General features: G+C 31.6%; 1 protein-coding gene across 1 annotated transcript in view; it reads right to left on the reverse strand.

The window, feature by feature from the left end:
- Positions 1–4023: 4023 nt before the first annotated feature.
- LOC145305701 (uncharacterized) overlaps positions 4024–17796 on the reverse strand; it is a 62192-nt gene continuing 48419 nt past the window's right edge. Inside the window, exons 10-18 of the mRNA XM_080147424.1 lie at positions 17356–17468; positions 16597–16639; positions 11857–11961; positions 11160–11291; positions 10161–10235; positions 9005–9112; positions 8380–8474; positions 7998–8097; positions 4024–4697 (exon numbers count right to left, since the gene is read on the reverse strand). Of these exons, the coding sequence (XP_080003550.1) occupies positions 4617–4697; positions 7998–8097; positions 8380–8474; positions 9005–9112; positions 10161–10235; positions 11160–11291; positions 11857–11961; positions 16597–16639; positions 17356–17468 (852 nt within the window). The 3' untranslated portion in view covers positions 4024–4616. The remainder of the gene's footprint in view (positions 4698–7997; positions 8098–8379; positions 8475–9004; positions 9113–10160; positions 10236–11159; positions 11292–11856; positions 11962–16596; positions 16640–17355; positions 17469–17796) is intronic.

Here is a 17796-nt window from a genome sequence, read left to right on the forward strand (position 1 = left end):
TAATAATAATCCCATTAATCTGCCTATTCTAACCAGTTTAATTGCTTAATAAATATTGTATTCTTTAGAAATAACTTTGTTATATTATTGATATTTAATTGTATCGAAGCTACTCTATACTCGTATTCCGGTCTGTCTGTACATCCCCTCTTACGTCACAACCAACCCTTTGATGCACGATGAGAAGTCCTTAATGTGCATAGTAATGAGTTGCGCCAAGGCATTCCCCATACTTTATCTAATTATGTCAAACACTTGAAATAGTGAGAACAATTATTAATGTCTTTAGTTATGACGCGGTGTCGGGCCGAGATTCGAACATATAACCTACACGACGACGAGGTTGCGCAAATATCGCGGGCTTTCCTTTATTTATATCCTTGACATGTATCAATTTAGAATGAAACCTTAAATCTTCTTTTGTGTTTAATCCAGCCTCTAGAATTTTAGTGCGGCTACATTGTAGCAAAGTTTCTCATTAAGATAATAGCATTATACATACATTCTATTTTATTGTAACATAAACATAATTGTGGAAAACAAAGAGATATAATGTTCACTAAAAATGATATCTCAAATAGCAGCTAAGTAAATTTAATACTTTTTTTGAGTAATTAAGGCTTTTTTTCTTTTACTGAGCAGTTACGTATTAATAAGGCAAGTTTAATTTGATTAATAGAATATTTTCAACCTCACATAATTTTTTTTTATTGTTTTTTTATGGGTTGAAATTAAATTGACTGTCTAAAAAAACATTCGGTTGCTTATTTCAAATATATTAAAAATATAATTTTGATGTAAGTTGGTTTACAGTACTTCAATTAATATTATTTTATACCAACTATGAACGCTATAGTCCTCGTGAAAAAGGTAAAAACTTTTTGATCATGTAAAAAAACGAAGTATTGAGTTTTATCGGAATTTTCACAGTAGCTTTTCTCTTATATCTAGCAACTGCGGGGGGCTCTAACCCTGGGGGACAATCAATAACATTTACCTAACCTAAAATGACCTATCAAAAGTTACTGTAAAAATACGACGAAACCCGCTACTTCGTCTTCTTTCCATGATTCAAACTTTTTTTTAACAATTTTGTATGTGCACCCTATAATCATTCTTTGCTCGGCGTATTGTTCCTTCTATTGCCAGCTATACGCCAAATGTCTTTTTACAAATACTATAAAACTGTGAAAGGGCAGGGAGGGAGAGGACAATGGGCTGTTTATTACACTGGTCCTCAAAGTTTTATAATAACGTTTTCTTAATCGTTAGCTCAACAACCATAGGGAATTTTGCTTTGTTTATTTAGTTGAGTGTCCAAATGTTTTAACCTCTAATTGTAATCTACGGAAGGGGTAATTTTGTGTTTCATCATTGGGGATTTAAATTGATTTATCAGTTATTGTCTTATCTCTTTAGATCCCGGGTAAATGGGGGTAGAGAAAAACAGAGGATCTTTCTCCTTCTCAAATTTTTGTTTTCTCTCTTTATTTGTTCCTCTTTCTTTTCAATAATTAAAAATATATTTTTAAAAGCGAAGCTTTTCTATAATTAGGGTCGGTCCGTCCGTCCGTCCGTCCGTCCGTCCGTCCGTCCGTCCGTCCGTCCGTCCGTCCGTCCGTCCGTCCGTCCGAGATAGATAGCTTTTATTCGTTAATTTAGGCATGTTAGAATTGTCCTATCGATTTCAAACTTTGCATGATGATTTCTGTAGTAGTTGGGTACGATTTAGAAAGCGTAGCAACTCTATAATCATTACCAGAATGTCCGTACGTCCATTTTAAACATGTTGATTTTTCTACTTTTTTAACAACAAATTTTCAAGTGTTTTAATTATCCGTTTGATCTGATTTTTAGTATATTGATTCCTGGGACAACAAAGAACAATATTATAAGCGAAGCAACTCTATAATCAAGTCCAAAAATGTAAGTATGTCCATAAACATTATCCTGTTTTTAAGCAGTTTTTCAACAAATTTACCTACAATTTTGATTCGACATTTATACATTTATGTTCCGATTTTTCAGTTCAGATACTATACAAGTGTTAATGACCGTTTGTCCTACCGTTTCAGTGCTTCGCTTTTATGGATGTTGTCATCCTTGTTTTTATAAATTTTGCGTATTTTTTCTTTAAATACCGATGTCTTTTTATTAAAAATGACGTTATACAATACAAATTACCAATGATAGGCCAGTATACATTATAATTGACCAATGGCAAATTGTATACTTGCCTATCATTGGTCATTTGTATTGTATAACATCATTTTTATAGGCACTATAAGCTGCTTTTCCCTTATGTTAAACAAATTATGTCCTACTTTTCAGGATAGTTTTATATAAACCCTTAATATTTTTTTTATGGATTTGCAACACATTAAAGGAAAATATCGAAGCAGCTTGTAGCGTAAAAATGACGTCATACAATACAAATGACCAATTATAGGCCAGTATACATTATAATTGACCAATGGTAAATGTATACTTGCCTATCATTGGTCATCTATATTGTATGACGTCATTTTTATAGTCACTATAGTCACTATAAGCTTATTCGATAAAATCCAACTATCCTAAAATTTATAATTAGTCATTTTGATTTATAAGCCAGGCTTTTAATAATGAAATAAACTTCGTAATGGTCCTTCATTTTGGTATAAAAATTTAGTCAAAGAGAATAATATACTTCTATAATACAAATTAGCATGATCTCTGTCAGTCCGTCCCTTAAGATCTCGGTAATCACTGAACTGATTGGATTCTACTCTTCAGAGAATATACCTACTTGTCCTGTATTGGTTTTAGGCTATTTTCTTCGAGGGTTTGACACCCCCAACACCTAACCCCCCCCCAAAAAAAAAAAAAAAAATCTCCCTCTATTTTTAAAAATTAATTTGAAAATTGCGGTTGCAGCACCAGAGGTTCTTTTTTTTAGTTTTTTTTAAATTACCCTTCGGGGCAAAGCCCATAGAGTCTAGGGGCGAAGCTCCTAATTCATACTTATTTGAATAAAATAATAATAATATTCGTATTTTATGAAGAAAATAAAATAAAATAAGAAATAAGTTAGAGACAATATGTGACTTTATGCAAATTGAACTATGGGAAAGATGGATGGCACTTTTTCATTTCTCAATACGTTTCAAATCAAGGAGGGAGGGGACATTGGGCTGTTTATAACACTAGTCCCCAAAGTTTTCTAATAACGTTTTTTATTGGTTGGCTTAACAACATTGGGGATTTTTATTGAATTTTGATTGGTTGGTTAATCTAGTTGAGTGTCTTACGTTTCAACCACTTATTGTAATCTAATTTTTAACAATTAATCGTCCATTGTCTTATCCATTTAGATCCCTGGATTCAAATAGTTATCTATCTTTTTTAAATAGAAAAGTAGAAAGGTTGAAAGATAAGAGATATTATTATAAAATGTAAGGTAAAAATAGATTTTAAACAGCTTTATTTAAAAAAAAGGGATTGGTAGCTTTCACAAAATTCCGTAAAAATGTGAGCAAACTTAATATTGACCAAAGACATAGTATAATTAAATGCATATTTTAAAAAAAAGTTTGACATAATAAGCGCATTTGACTGAAACCTTACTTTTCGTTACAAATTCAAGCGCAGCTACTCTATGATTAAAGTATATTATTAATTTGTTCGTGGTAGAAAAACTTTAACTTTCTATTATTGTCTATTTAACAATTTAATGATTTATTGGCATTACCTGCTTAAACTACGTTCATAAAATTAACCCTTTTTCATGTCATTTGTCTTTTATTGCCTCTCTTATTAAGTGCATTTTTATGCAGATTTAACCTTTTTTAAATGTAAAATCATAAATATTCAGTAAATTGTCCAAAACGGTACACCGACAAACGTACTAGTATTTTTAAAAAATTTTACTTTAAGTGGATTTTCTCCCAAAATTTTAGAAGATTTTTTGTTTGTTTTCTTTTAAAGAACTTACAAAATTTGATTTATAGTTAAAGAGAAGTTTTGCTAGAACTATACAACACATTTTAATAATAAAATTTATTTGTATATGTTTCATTTTACAACGACAAGTTTAAATCAACACAAGGCTTTTAAAAAGAATATTTTCATTAGAATAAAAATAATCAGTCTTGAACAGTCATATCACAGATCTGTAAGGTACTTCCAGCTCACTGTAACTGGACAAAGTGTCTCAATAATCAGCCATGTGACGTCATAAAAATGGGGATTGTCCATCTCTTTTTCTAGGGATTTTCTTTCCCACTTCTCCTATCATCTCCCTCTTTTTTAGGACGTCACATGGCTGATTTTGAGACGCTTTGTCCAGTTACGACTCTTTGGTACATACACAACAGTACACCAAAAGTACATCATAGTACAACATTTAAAAAGAAAACAATAGAAATTAAAATTAAATTAAGTTTGACATTTATCTATTTTCAATTTATAACAATCAAAAAAATTTAAAATGTTTAAATAAAAGGAACATGATATGTTTAGAAATATTGCTTTTTATAAATTAAATTTAAAAAATATTTTTGATGTTTAAATTTTATAAAAAAAATGAGTTAAATATGGACAAAACAAAATTAACAAAATCATGATTTTAAAACTGATTAATACCCTTCTCTCATCATATCTGCAATTTCTTTGAAGAGTCCCAGCCACGCCCTTTCAACATCCAGAGACCAGCGTCCCTGAAAAAAATACACATAATTAATATCAAGAATGCCCCTAGAGGCCTCTATGTGTGAAGGGGGGATTTTCAATTGTAGTTTTAAAAAGAAAAAATGTGTTTTTTTGTTTTGGGGGGTTAATTTTTTTCTATGGACGATTTATCTTAGGAGGTTGGTGGTACCCTTTCCCAATATAGTAATAAACCTTACCAGGACCATATCGGTTCAGTGGTTAGCGAGATCCTTCGGTACACAGAGACAGACAGAGATCCTTTTACTTTATTATGGTTCTTATGGTAGCATAGTAACTCTGTAATAAGGGTTGTATGCTTAACAGTCATGGGCTATATAACCGTCGGTCTTAATCAGTTATTTAGACTCCAATAAACTCTAAACCGAGATAATTTTTTTAAATATTGCAATACATTGCTAATTTATAGAGTAGCAGCGATTATAACATAACGTAATACAAAATACATAATACAAAGGAATATCGGTAATATTATCTCAGAAATATTTTTTTCAAATTTGAAAATTCGAGTACCAGACCCCCACCTCCGCCCCCGACAGAACTATGAACTCTGGCCGCAGCGCTCGGCTCCCTAGCCTGCCTAGCACGCAGCGCTCGGCTCCCTTGACTGCGTAGCCGCAGCGCTCGGCTCCCTATCCTAAAACCTAACCTAACCTAAAATAGTTGTTCTTTCGGGAGGGGGGGGGGGGGGTACTCAAAAATGAGAACGCCAGTATATCAAATCTACCTTTTCGAAGTTTTTTTTATATAGTGTCTATAGAATGACGTCATACTTGCCTACCATTGGTCAATAAAATTTACACTGGCCTGCCACTGGTATTTAGTCTGTATTGGTCAATCATTTGTCATTTGTATTGTATGACGTCATTTTTTTCATAAGCACTATAAAAAGCTTAAATTTTTCTTTTGCTTAAAATGTATGAAAATTTTATGAATATGTAAAAACTGTAAAACTCCGGAAGTGCATAATGGACACGTAAAAACCTTTTCCTCGTGTTTTCAAATTTGTCAGGGTTTGACCAAATAATCTTTAGTGTCAACACAGAATAAAAAGGAAAGGTATTTTTATAATTTTCCCTTCATGCATTCGTCCTTTAAAATTGGATATTAAAAAAAAAAATGGGAACATCCATAAAAGCGAAGCTCTAAAATCATAAGGAAGGACGTGCGAACTTTTTTGTAACGATTATAGAGTTGCTATGCTTTCTAAATTGTACCTAATTGTTAAAGGAATCACCAAACAAAGTTTAAAATCGATGGAACAATTCTAATATGGCAAAATTAACAAAAGAGCTAACCGTTACGGACAAACGGACCGACCCTAATCATAGAAAAGCTTCGCTTTTAAAAATGAAACTCTTCTACAAAAAAGATTAAAAGATAAATGGTGTGTGTTCGTACGTTTGTCCTTCAGACGAATTATAAACATAAATACTTATATTTGAATGAAAAGGGAGATTTGTGAAAAATATCTAAATCTAATTGGATTTCTTTTTTTGTGTATAGTCCCTTTCGTGGAAACGCTTCTTAAGGGGCGTTTCGTCGTATTTTCACAGTAACTTTTCCCCTATTTCTAGCCCCTATGGGGGGCAATCCCCTAACCCAACTTAAAATAATTTAGAATAAATAACCTATAAAAAACAATGTGAAAATACGACGAAACGCCCCTTAAGAGGCGTTGTAACGAAATTGACTATACCCCTTTTTTTAATCACAAATCAGTAGTTTGTTATTCCTGATTAATTTAAGTAAAAATTGCAGTTGTCATTTGTGAGGAAACAAAAAGTATAAAATGTTCATAAGAATTTTAAAGAATTTCTATAGACTATGAAAATGTAATTTAAAATTAGGATAAAGAAGGCAAACTGGAAGCAAAGGGCGCCCAGAGATTTATGATGTCTTTACTCTCAGTGTTTATATAATTTAACTCAAATTAAACCCAATTTTTAGCGATTTGCTTTATATAAATGCTAGCAGCTACGCTCCTTAGAGGCCTTGAGGAGGGGGGAGTTGAATTCAATAACCCCTTTTTGCATTTTAGATAAAGAAAATGTGAAAACAAAATTTGATAAACGTTACAAGGACCTATGAGAAGCTACCCTGTAAAGGAAAACCATATCGGTTCAGCAGTTAGCGAGATCCGTTGGTTCAAACATACATCCTACTACTTTATTATAAAGATTGCAAAATTATAATGGTCTCATTATAAGAACAGCGTCAATATAAGTTAGTTAAAATCACGGTAAATTTATTATGGAATTGGTTTCCTAGTCTGTCAAATATTTTGCTAATGTCAAATTGCATATTATTAAATATCATATCACATGACCGAAACAATTAATTATCATTTTTATAAAAGTAAGATGATGTCTCTCTGAATATGTGTGTGTGTACCGAAGTCCTTGCTTATTGCTAAACCGATATGGTTCGCCTTTACAATGTACCTTGTCATAGGTCCAGGGAAGGTTTATAACTATTTTGAGGGAGGGTACCACCACCTTACCAAGAGAAATCGCCCCAAGAAAAAATTGACCAATAAATTTTTGAAAAATTCGGTCCCTCGGGGTTAACAAAACCGGTTTAAATCCTATCATTTTTTATTTTGATATTTGCGGAAAGCTGTCTATAATACGATACGATAAATGAATATTATGTCTCATAAAATTCTTCACTTTTTGTGAATAAATACTTCTTTATACATTTTTTTTTACTATATTGTATGAACATGTGTTTACACACATCCAAATAGCCTGGCTAAAGACGGCAAGTGTCGTTATATCACATTTTTATTTGATGTAAAATAATCTCATCTAACCTTTGACTAATAATACACATTTTCAAACTTTAAGAAATTATAATTTGTCAAATATTTATCTGTAAATTATTTAAACTTTTGTCTGTAATTCTGTACATTAACCTAATATTTTCTTTAAGTATCCTTATTTTTAATAGAAGATTTAAAACTATCATCGTCTTTTTTGTTTTGAAGTTGACTACATAACATAAAAATTGTTGTACACAGAAGTTCTAATCTTTTATTTTTAAAAAATAACAATATACTGTCCCTTTATATAAAAAAATAATTTTAGTAGAATATATAGGTATTTTTGAAAACTTGACCTATTAAATCTATATCATCACCCTGTATTTATGTCTTACCTGTACAAGAAGGAATGTCCTGAGCTGGATCTTTAAATCACCATTAAAATGATTTAAAGATCCAGCTCTGGTAGTGTAACAAAAAACAGAATCAATTAAATCCATATTATTGCCCTGTATTTATGTCTTACCTGTACAAGAAGGAAAGGCCTGGTGGTGTTACAAAAAACAGGACCAATCAAATCCAAAGCGTCTCCAGGAATTTCTTTCTCTTTCTGTTCTGTACCATAACTAAAATTTATATTTAATCAATAACAGATCTATAGTATAGATGTAACCACAGATAACTGCATGCCTCGCTTTTCCAAGAAACTTTTTCGTCTGCTAGCAAATTGTTTTCTGGTACTGCTGTGTTAATATTCCCGACACTATTGGTTGATTTTTAAAGACCTAACTGAGATTCGGCACAAGGTCCTTCGGATAAGAACATACAGTCATTTAACCCCTTCCCCCTTTAATGTTTTACTCTTATGGTTTTACAACAAGTAGTCTATAAAATCTGCCAGACTGTACCTTCTAAGGGCAGGGGCTGGTGATTGGAGGTTGGGAAGGGCGGGAATTATTTGATCTAACAGACCCAGACAATCTGTGGAGCTTGATTTCAGTGCCTGGAATAAGGAAATAAAAATTATTTGATATAAATTGCAATAGAATTTTGATATATAGAAAGGTTTAGTGATTTTTTCTAATCAAACTTTACTTTAGAATCTATGAAACATTTAGGTTAAATCAAATAGAATATCTCACAAAGGCAGAACCTCACATGCAAGAATTTTTATTATTCATTTCATTTTTGCTAAATGAAACTAAAAGATTTTTTAAAAAGTTATTGAATTAAGCTATTTAAGCAACTTATAATAGGCGCATTGTACAGGGATCTAAAGGGATAAGAACATGGCCGATAAATTTATGTACATTCCCAATGATAATGCATAAAATTACCACTTCTGTAAATTACAATAAGTGGTTACAACATTTGGACACTCATCTTAATGAACCTACTAATCAAAATTCAATAAAAGTCCTCAAAGTTGTTAAGTCACCGAATAAGAAAACTTTATCCAAAAACTTTGGGAACTAGTGCAATAAACAGCCCAATGTTTCCTTCCTCCCTGCAAATTATATAAAGAAAATTTACCTGTGAGACCTTACTGAGTTCTTCGGGACTAAGAGGGGTAGGGTACTGAGCAGCATCTGCGTTTAGGGAATACATTTGTTGAAACGTTTCTATGGTTAGATGATCTACCTAAAAAATGAGATAAATATTAACAATTACATACCTAACAAAATATGGGAATGGTTATTTATCGCATCGTATATGTTATAAACAGCATTCCGTAGATATCAACATGAGAAGTTAGACGATTAAAACCAGTTTTGTTACGTTTTTATTTTGATATTTTTGAAAAATTGTCTATGATAAAATTATATACATTACATTTTCAGTATGACTGATGACTGGTTCTAATCCCGCGGATATTAATCGGTATCGAAGCCATACCGGAAAGCTCTTATCGATGCAATGTTTAAAGTCTTAAAAATGTAATTATGTGTTTTAAACAGTAGCTTTTATTTTACGGTTTTGCAACAAATTTACGTGCAATTTTATAAAACCTATACATTTATGTTATGCTTATTCATTTCTGACACTCTACAAGAGTTAATGTTCGTTTGCCCTACTGTATCAGAGCTTCGCTTTTATGGATGTTTCTAACCCCTTGCTTAGTATATGTATAGGATGTGTTGTTTTTTTGTGTTGAATATAATTTTTTATGTGGGGATATGAAATGTGGTAAACCATCATGTCAAAGAAAATTTGAAAAACCAATCTTCTAAATATAAATAATTTCATCCAACGAAAATAAAAAATCACCATTAATTAATAATTTCACAACTAAGACAAATCCAAATAGTTTCTAATACACAAAATATAAGGATACAATTGTAGCATTTAGATAGTTTTGAATTCTTTTATTTTGGTATTTTAACATTTTTATGGAACTGCAACCTGAATAAATATTTTGAAATCGTGAATGGTTCATTTCTGAACTTGATTTCAATCGGATTTATTTACTTCATTATTTTAAAAATATTATAGTATGGGACAGCAGAAAGTGTCATGTGTGACACCATTAAAATACCGTCTATTATCCATATCTTTTTAGGGGTTTTCTTTCCCACTCCTCCTCTCATTAATCCCTTTTATACGTATTTTTTATGATATAACAAATGCATGACACTTTCCGCTTTCACTATTTAAGCGGTAAGCATGGCAGTCCATGAAATATTTGTACCTGTTGTTGAATAACTGGATAAGTGTCCTTTAGTAGGATTACTTCTGTCAAGTTGGGAAATCTCTCCTCCTCATCCTAACAATAAATATATAGTATGGATGTATAACCAGACAACTACCTGGATCCCCCTGTTAAGGACCTTTTTTGTCGTCTGCTAGCAAATTGCTTTCTGGTCTTTTGCAGCAACTTGACCGTGTTATTATTCGCGACGCTATTTGTTGTTTTAAAAGTCGGCAGAGGGTTCTTGAAAAAGGGAAATACAGTTATTTAACCCCTTCCGCCTCTAGTGTTTTACTCTAATATCCTAGCAATAGTGTTTCATAGGTTAGAAGGGATTTGCCATTTATATTTTTATGGTCCAGTTACAACTGATCATCTTTTTCTACATATATATTTTATCTCAAATAAAAGTAAATTTTAAATGTATTATCAAGTAGTAAGGATTAAAGTTTGAAAATCTTATCTCCATCTCCAAAACTAAAAATTTAATTGTTGATTATTTTTCTCGCAGATGCCTTATCCCTAATATACATTTTTGATTTATGCGGATTTATTCTTTCAAATTACATGTTCTATGGCATTAAATATATATTTATCATATAATAAGCAAATCTAAATTCGAGTTTGACTTCATAATATTAATATTAATAATATTTCATAGGTATAAGATATAGGTATCTAATTATTTGAAAAACACTTTGTAAGCATATTATTAAGATCCTATTTTGAAAAGTCGGACAAATACAAGCAACACTTATATAAATCGACGGATGCTCTCATTTTAAAACTAAAAACTTCCAACCATTTTAATTTAAATATTTTTGTTTTTATAAACAATAACGTCCTTGTCATCAGTATCATTTAAGCAATTATAGGGGGTTGGATATGATATGGATGATCTGATTATAAAGTCAAGAGATGATATCACATAAATGTGTCCAGGCGTTTATGATATGTGTGCTATTATAACAAAATATTTAACCCTCGCCCCTGGCTCACCTGTGGAATAGCGGGGTACCCAAGCTTCATGAGACAAGAGATAATATCAAAAAGATGTGTCCAGGCTTTCTCCAGTTCTGAGGTCCACAGGCCTTCCTCCCACACCAAAGGACGGATTGCTTGGATCAGGATCTTTAAAAAAGAAAATATTATTCCCAGAAATACAAGAAAGGATAGATACGGAAAGTGTCATGTGTGACGTCATAAAAATACGTCTAAATTCTTATCTTTTTGGGGGGTTTTCTTTCCCACTTCTACTCTCATCTCTCCTTGTTAGACGCATTTTTTTGACGTCACACGTGACACTTTCCTTATCTCCCAAGAAAGGAAAAAGGATGGTCCATTATTCTTCATATTTTTCTATGTTTGATTAATAGGTAGGATTAAAAAATAGGATTTAGATTAATTTAGGTGTCACTAGCCTATACGTAGTTTTTCCAGAGGAAAGGTTAACTAGGTTAATTAAAAGATAGAATAATCCTTATCTTTGAGAAATCCAATTGATCTTTATTAACAGATGTAAAAATAAGATTACTGTTTTAAAACAGAAAATTTTAAAATCCTCTTTTTGATATCATTTATATAAATGAACAATGTCTATATTCATCAATAAAGTGTTTAGTAAATGTTTCACTGGGTTATAATAATAATCATTTGATACTGCAAACATTAATATTAGTAATTAGTATTTACTAACCGGTCCCATCATATCCAGCAGTTTTCTATCCAGCCCTTCCATATATCTTCTCTGGCCTAGACCTGCCAGGCTCAGTCGCAGATTCTCCAGGTTTCCAGCATTCTCCTAAAAAATAATTTCAAGAACTAAATATTGGGCGTTCTCCTCTTTGACTACTTCCCCCCCCCCCCTTTCAGGGCAGGCAAGGGGGCCGAACGCTGAATGTATATTACTGCCTTTTATTCATAAACTAAAGGGGAACATGTTTTGCGTATCCTGTAAAGTTTTAGTCAAAAGTGCTTATCAGGTCAATTTGTTCTTTATTAAAACATTTGGTCATAATTAAGAACAGTTTGACTTAATAAGCGCATTTGACTAAACGCTAACACACAACTTTACGGAAAATACACGAAAAAAATTACCCCATTTACTTTGTCAATTGAGTTTATTCTGGTAATGGCACTTTTTAAGCATTTATATATTTTATGCTTACTTTGTAAAATTTAGTGTGTGACAAACAGTATATAAACATAGAATAAAATAATAACAACGGCAACTCATATTTGAATAAATATCATGTTTCAAAAGATATTCTTTTGCTATTTTGTGTATGTAGTAAGTAGAGAGCTAGTGTGCGTGTTTGTGAATTGTAAGGTAAATTCAGGAATATATTTTCTCGTATTCATTCGAATCCGGTGGATAGGAACCGGTTCTCCTCCATACGAAAAAACTATGTCTAGAATCGTATTATATCCAGCTTTCTACGAATATAAAATGGTTTTAATCTTTTTCTACATCCGCAGAAAGCCGTTTATAATACGATGCGAGAAATAACTATTAAGTGATTTTCTAAATCTTTTAATCATGCATTTTTTTGTATAAAAAATTTAGATATAGCTGTTAAAAATTCACAGTTTTTAAAATATTTTTTTTGCTGCATATGTCAATATGAAAATTCCATACTTGAAATCTATGAAATATCTGAATACGTGTCCTCATTCTTGGATTAATATAAAGTTAGTTTGCCACAACTGAATATGTTTGTATGTATTAGAGGATCTTAGATCAAATTAGTTCATGTTAGAGTACAGAAACCAACCCATAAAACAAAAAAGATATCATAATTTTTTTTTCTTAACAAATTAAATTAAAAAGCTAATAGAATAATAACTCATGTCTATTGAAGTCGCCATTATTGTCACTTTTAAACCAGAACATAGATTTGAAGAAGGTTTTAACCCTTGAACAAGATCAAATTCTTAGGTTCCTCTAGTGTAGCATGTATGTAGTGTATGTATGCAGGGATCCAAAGGGATAAGACAATGGCTTATAAACTGACGTACATTCCCAATGATAATACACAAAATTACCCATTCTGTAGATTGCAATTAGTTGGTTGAAACATTTGGACACTCATTCTTGAACCGACCAATCAAAATCCAATAAAAGTCTCCAAAGTTGTTAAGCTAACGAATATGAAAACCTTATCATAAAATTTTGGGAACTAGTATTATAAACAGCCCAATGTCCCCTCACTCCCTGGTATGTATGTATGGTTATTATGTTGCATATGCTGGGTGCAGATAAGAAAATATATCTATTGAATACTTAGAGAGATTATTAACCACGAGTTTAATAAGTATATTTCAATTGAATCTTTTTAAAAGCGAAGTTTTTCTATAATTAGGGTCGGTCCGTACGTCCGTAACGGTTAGCTCTTGTTAATTTGGGCAAGTTAGAATTGTCCTATAGTATTCAAACTTTGCATGGTGATTCCTGTAGTAGTTAAGTATGGTTTTGAAAGCGTATATACTCTATAATCGTTATCAGAATGTAAGTACGTTCATTTTAAACATGCTGATTTTTAACTTTCTTAACAACAATATTATGATTTTTAACAACACATTTTTATGTGAAATAGTAATCCGATTGATCTGATATTATGAGTACTGATTCCTTTTACAAAAAAGTACAATATTATAAGAAAAGCATCTCTATAATCTATAAGTCCTAAAAATTTAAGTATGTCCTTAAACAGAATTCTTAATTTGAGAAGTTTTGCAACAAATTTACGTATAGGTTTGTCAAAATCTTTATATTCATATCTTGCTTATTCATTTCTGACACTCTACTAGGGTTAATATTAGCCTGTCCTACCGTTTCAGAGCTTTGATTTTATCATAAAATCAAAGCATGAAAATATTAGTGATTTAAAACATAATTAGACAATTTCTATCTTGAATTTATTGACTTTGTTACATATATTAACGTCATTATCAATGTTTAGCTTTACAAATGGCTATTTTATTCACAATTGAACTAAACAACAAATAAAATTGGTGAAACTTATTTAAACAAAAGTTAAACAAAGTTATCCCAATGGACTAGCCTAGTTGAAATTGTATGTTTCTGTGTATTTTGTGTGAATTGTATGTGTATGGGTTGATGCCAGCCAGGGATCTAAAGGGATAAGACAATGGCCGATAAATTCAGGAACATTCCGATGATTATACACACAATTAGCCTTTTGTAGATTACAGTTAGTGGTTAAAACGTTTGAACACTCAGCTGAATGATCCAACCAATGAAAATTTACTTTGGTCCCCAAAGTTGTTGAGCCGACAAACAAGAAATGTTTATATCAAATTTGAGGAAACCAGTGTAATAAACAGCCCTATGTCCCCTACCTCCCTGGGTTGTTGCATATGTGTGTGTGTGTGTGATAAACTTCTGGTGTACTTGGTTGTGTGCTTGAATGTGTATTTGTCAGGGAGAGAGGGGACAATGGGCTTTTTATTACACTAGTCTCCAAAGTTTTATTATAATATTTTCTTATTCGTTGGCTTTACAACATTGGGGACTTTTAATGAATTTTGATTGGTTGAATCATTAAGTTGACTTTCCAGACGTTTCAACCAATAATTGTAATCTACAGAAGGGGTAATTTTGTGTATTAACAATGGGGATATTTATCAATTTATCGGCCGTTGTCTTATCCCTTTAGATCCCTGGCTTGAATGTATATTTGTGCACTGCACATTGCTGCACATCTAACATGTGATTAGTGTATTTGGGCGGCATGTGCTTTGCACACTTTAAGAAATTGTGAATAAAAATTTCAATGAAAGTACCAAAATTAGAGAAAACTATTTATTAGTATATTCCAGCAGATAACCTATGAATCAATGTTATATTTTAGGCATATAGAGTTATCCGTTTATATAAAGTAGTAAGATTTTCATCTGTAGTGAAGGATCTCGCTAACCGCTGAACCGATGAAAAGTTTTATAGAAAGAAATTTTGTGCTTTAATTAACCTTTGTAATCCTTGCTTCTGAATATTATATTTTGTCCCTTTTCTTACGAAAACCAAATATTTGTAATAAAATTTATTTTGGGTGAATATGTTTGTTTGATTATTTGTTTGTGTGAGTAGACAGGGATCTAAAGGGATAAGACAATGGTCGATAAAATGATTTACTTCCTCAGTGATGATACACAAAAATTAACCTTCTGTAGATTGGAATTGGAGGTTAAACCGTTAGGACACTCAGTTTCATGAACCAACGAATCAAAATTCAAAAACAATTCCCAAAGTTGTTAAGCCAACAAATAAGAACACGTTATTATAAAACTTTGGGAACTAATAAACAACCCAATGTCCCGTCCATCCACGGTGAGTAGGTGTATGTATGAGTAGGTGTGTGTGTGTGTGTGTGCAATTGTGTGCAATAATGCATAGCTGGCAGATATCTCCCCTGGTTGCAAAAACAAAATTTTAACTGCGCACAACAAATACTGTTAAACTTGGAACCATTTTGTTGACCTACAATATCATAAAACATTTATCGTTGACAACGTGTCAACTTGACTTGACTTTCATTAAACTTTATTTACTTTAAATCAATATGATGACCTCACCTTTAGTATCTAACGCTTTAAATTCTAGGGAATGTAAGTGCTGAAAAATAGCCTAAAACCATCATAGGACTTAATTTTTTAAATATAATTAGAGAGATATTAATGTACAGACAAATAAAACCTTAAAACTTTAGATAATAGTATAATGATATTCTAAAAAATTATACTATCAAGGTCTAATGGTTGATACAATAATTTAGCAGGTTTATTTGGAAAGAAACAGATAAAAAGAGAAAGATAAAGAGAAATAGATTATGATAGTGAGAAAATGAGATAGATAGTGAAAGGAATAGAGAAATAAAGTGAAAGGAATAGAGAAAGAGAGAGAGAGAGAGAGAGAGAGAGAGAGAGAGAGAGAGAGAGAGAGAGAGAGAGAGAGAGAGAGAGAGAGAGAGAGAGAGAGAGAGAGAGAGAATAAAATAGGATTTATAGTGTGTATTGCATATTTGGTTTCCTTGTACATTATACTTACAATCAACTTCTTATAATTTTAGAAAAATGTAAAAAATATCAATGGGCCTAAATACATTAATCAGGTTGAAATCTTTGTCAACCGGCCTAATAGTTCTTCTACTTCGCACAAAGAAATACTATTTTGCATCAACACTTAAAATAAAAGAACACAGTAATAGTGTCTGACTGATTATGACGTAACAAAAAAAATAGCCAATGAGAGGCTAATTTTTTTGTTACGTCATAATTAGTCAGACACTATTACTGTGTTCAAAATAAAATAAAATACTAAAAAAAATATTTTGATTTTAATCATTATTGATAAGATAAAACAGGGGTTTCAGTGCTCAACAAGTCACTTTTAGGGAAAATGTCAATAAAACTTTACCTGAATTTCACCTATAATTGTGCCCACTGTCATTGCATGTGACCTAAACGATAAACAGATTTATATCTTAAAATAAAAACAATATTTTAATACATAATAATAAAAGCTACTAATAAAAAAGAATTTATCCTTAGCCTACAAAAAAAAATCATTATGTATTGCTATCATTGTTGCAGATCTTTTTAGGGTGTGTGTCTTTCCCTAGGAATTATTTAACCTCCAGGGTTTCCTACCATTTCGGGCATTTCTCTATCTAACTACACCAAATAATCATTTTTTCATATCCAAAAATAGCAAATAAAGACGTATATGAAGTTACATCAGTGAGTTGCAGACTGACAAACTCAAATTTCAGAACTGAACTGAAGATTCTGTATTTCCAGCGGGAAAGGGAACATTGAACTATAAATTTAACTGGTACCCAAAATTTTGTAACCATGTTATCTTATTTGTTGAATTAAAAACATTAGTTTATTCCATCAAACTTTCATTGGTTCGTTCCAGCTTGCCCAAACTTTTCAGGGTCATTTTGGAAATTACAAATAAGAATAAAAATCCTTAAGTAATTTCTGCACTTTCAATACTTAAATGGCAATAAGATTGTTCGCCCCTACTCTCTAGGGGAGGGAGGGGAGGTCAAGTATTAGCATAAAACCACCCAAATACATTTATAAAGCTTCCTTGAAAATTAAAACCAATTTCAATGGACATTTTCTGAGATCTTTAGCTTAGACAATAAAAATGTATATAACATGATACCTGAGAATCTGCCCAACAGAAATACCATCTACAACAATAATGTCGTATTGTCCCAGGAAGTCCATGACCTCAGGGTGGCGGGAAAACAGCTCGTTGAACGATTCACACCCGATCTAAAATTGAAATAAATGGATTATAATTTTGAAAAACTAATAATTCAAAGATATGATTATTTTTTTTTAATCTAGGGGTACTTTAGTTGGGAGATGGGAAAGTCGAAAATTTTATAAAGAAAAAGTTTTTAAAAAGATTTAGGTAATTTTTTGGGGGGAGGGTGAAGATACGCTCTCCTATAATAGTTAAAAACCTTTCTTAGAACTTAAAATCTACCCTGTAAAGGAGAACCAGCAGTTAGCGAGATCCTTTGCTACAGACAAAAAAAGCTCAATACTTTATATAATAGGATTTAATTAATTCTAAAAAATATTTTTGTTTTGGATT

This window comes from Acartia tonsa, chromosome 2 (genome assembly GCF_053477335.1).
Source record: "Acartia tonsa isolate MP-2025a chromosome 2, ASM5347733v1, whole genome shotgun sequence".
Taxonomy (NCBI): Eukaryota; Metazoa; Arthropoda; class Copepoda; order Calanoida; family Acartiidae; genus Acartia; species Acartia tonsa.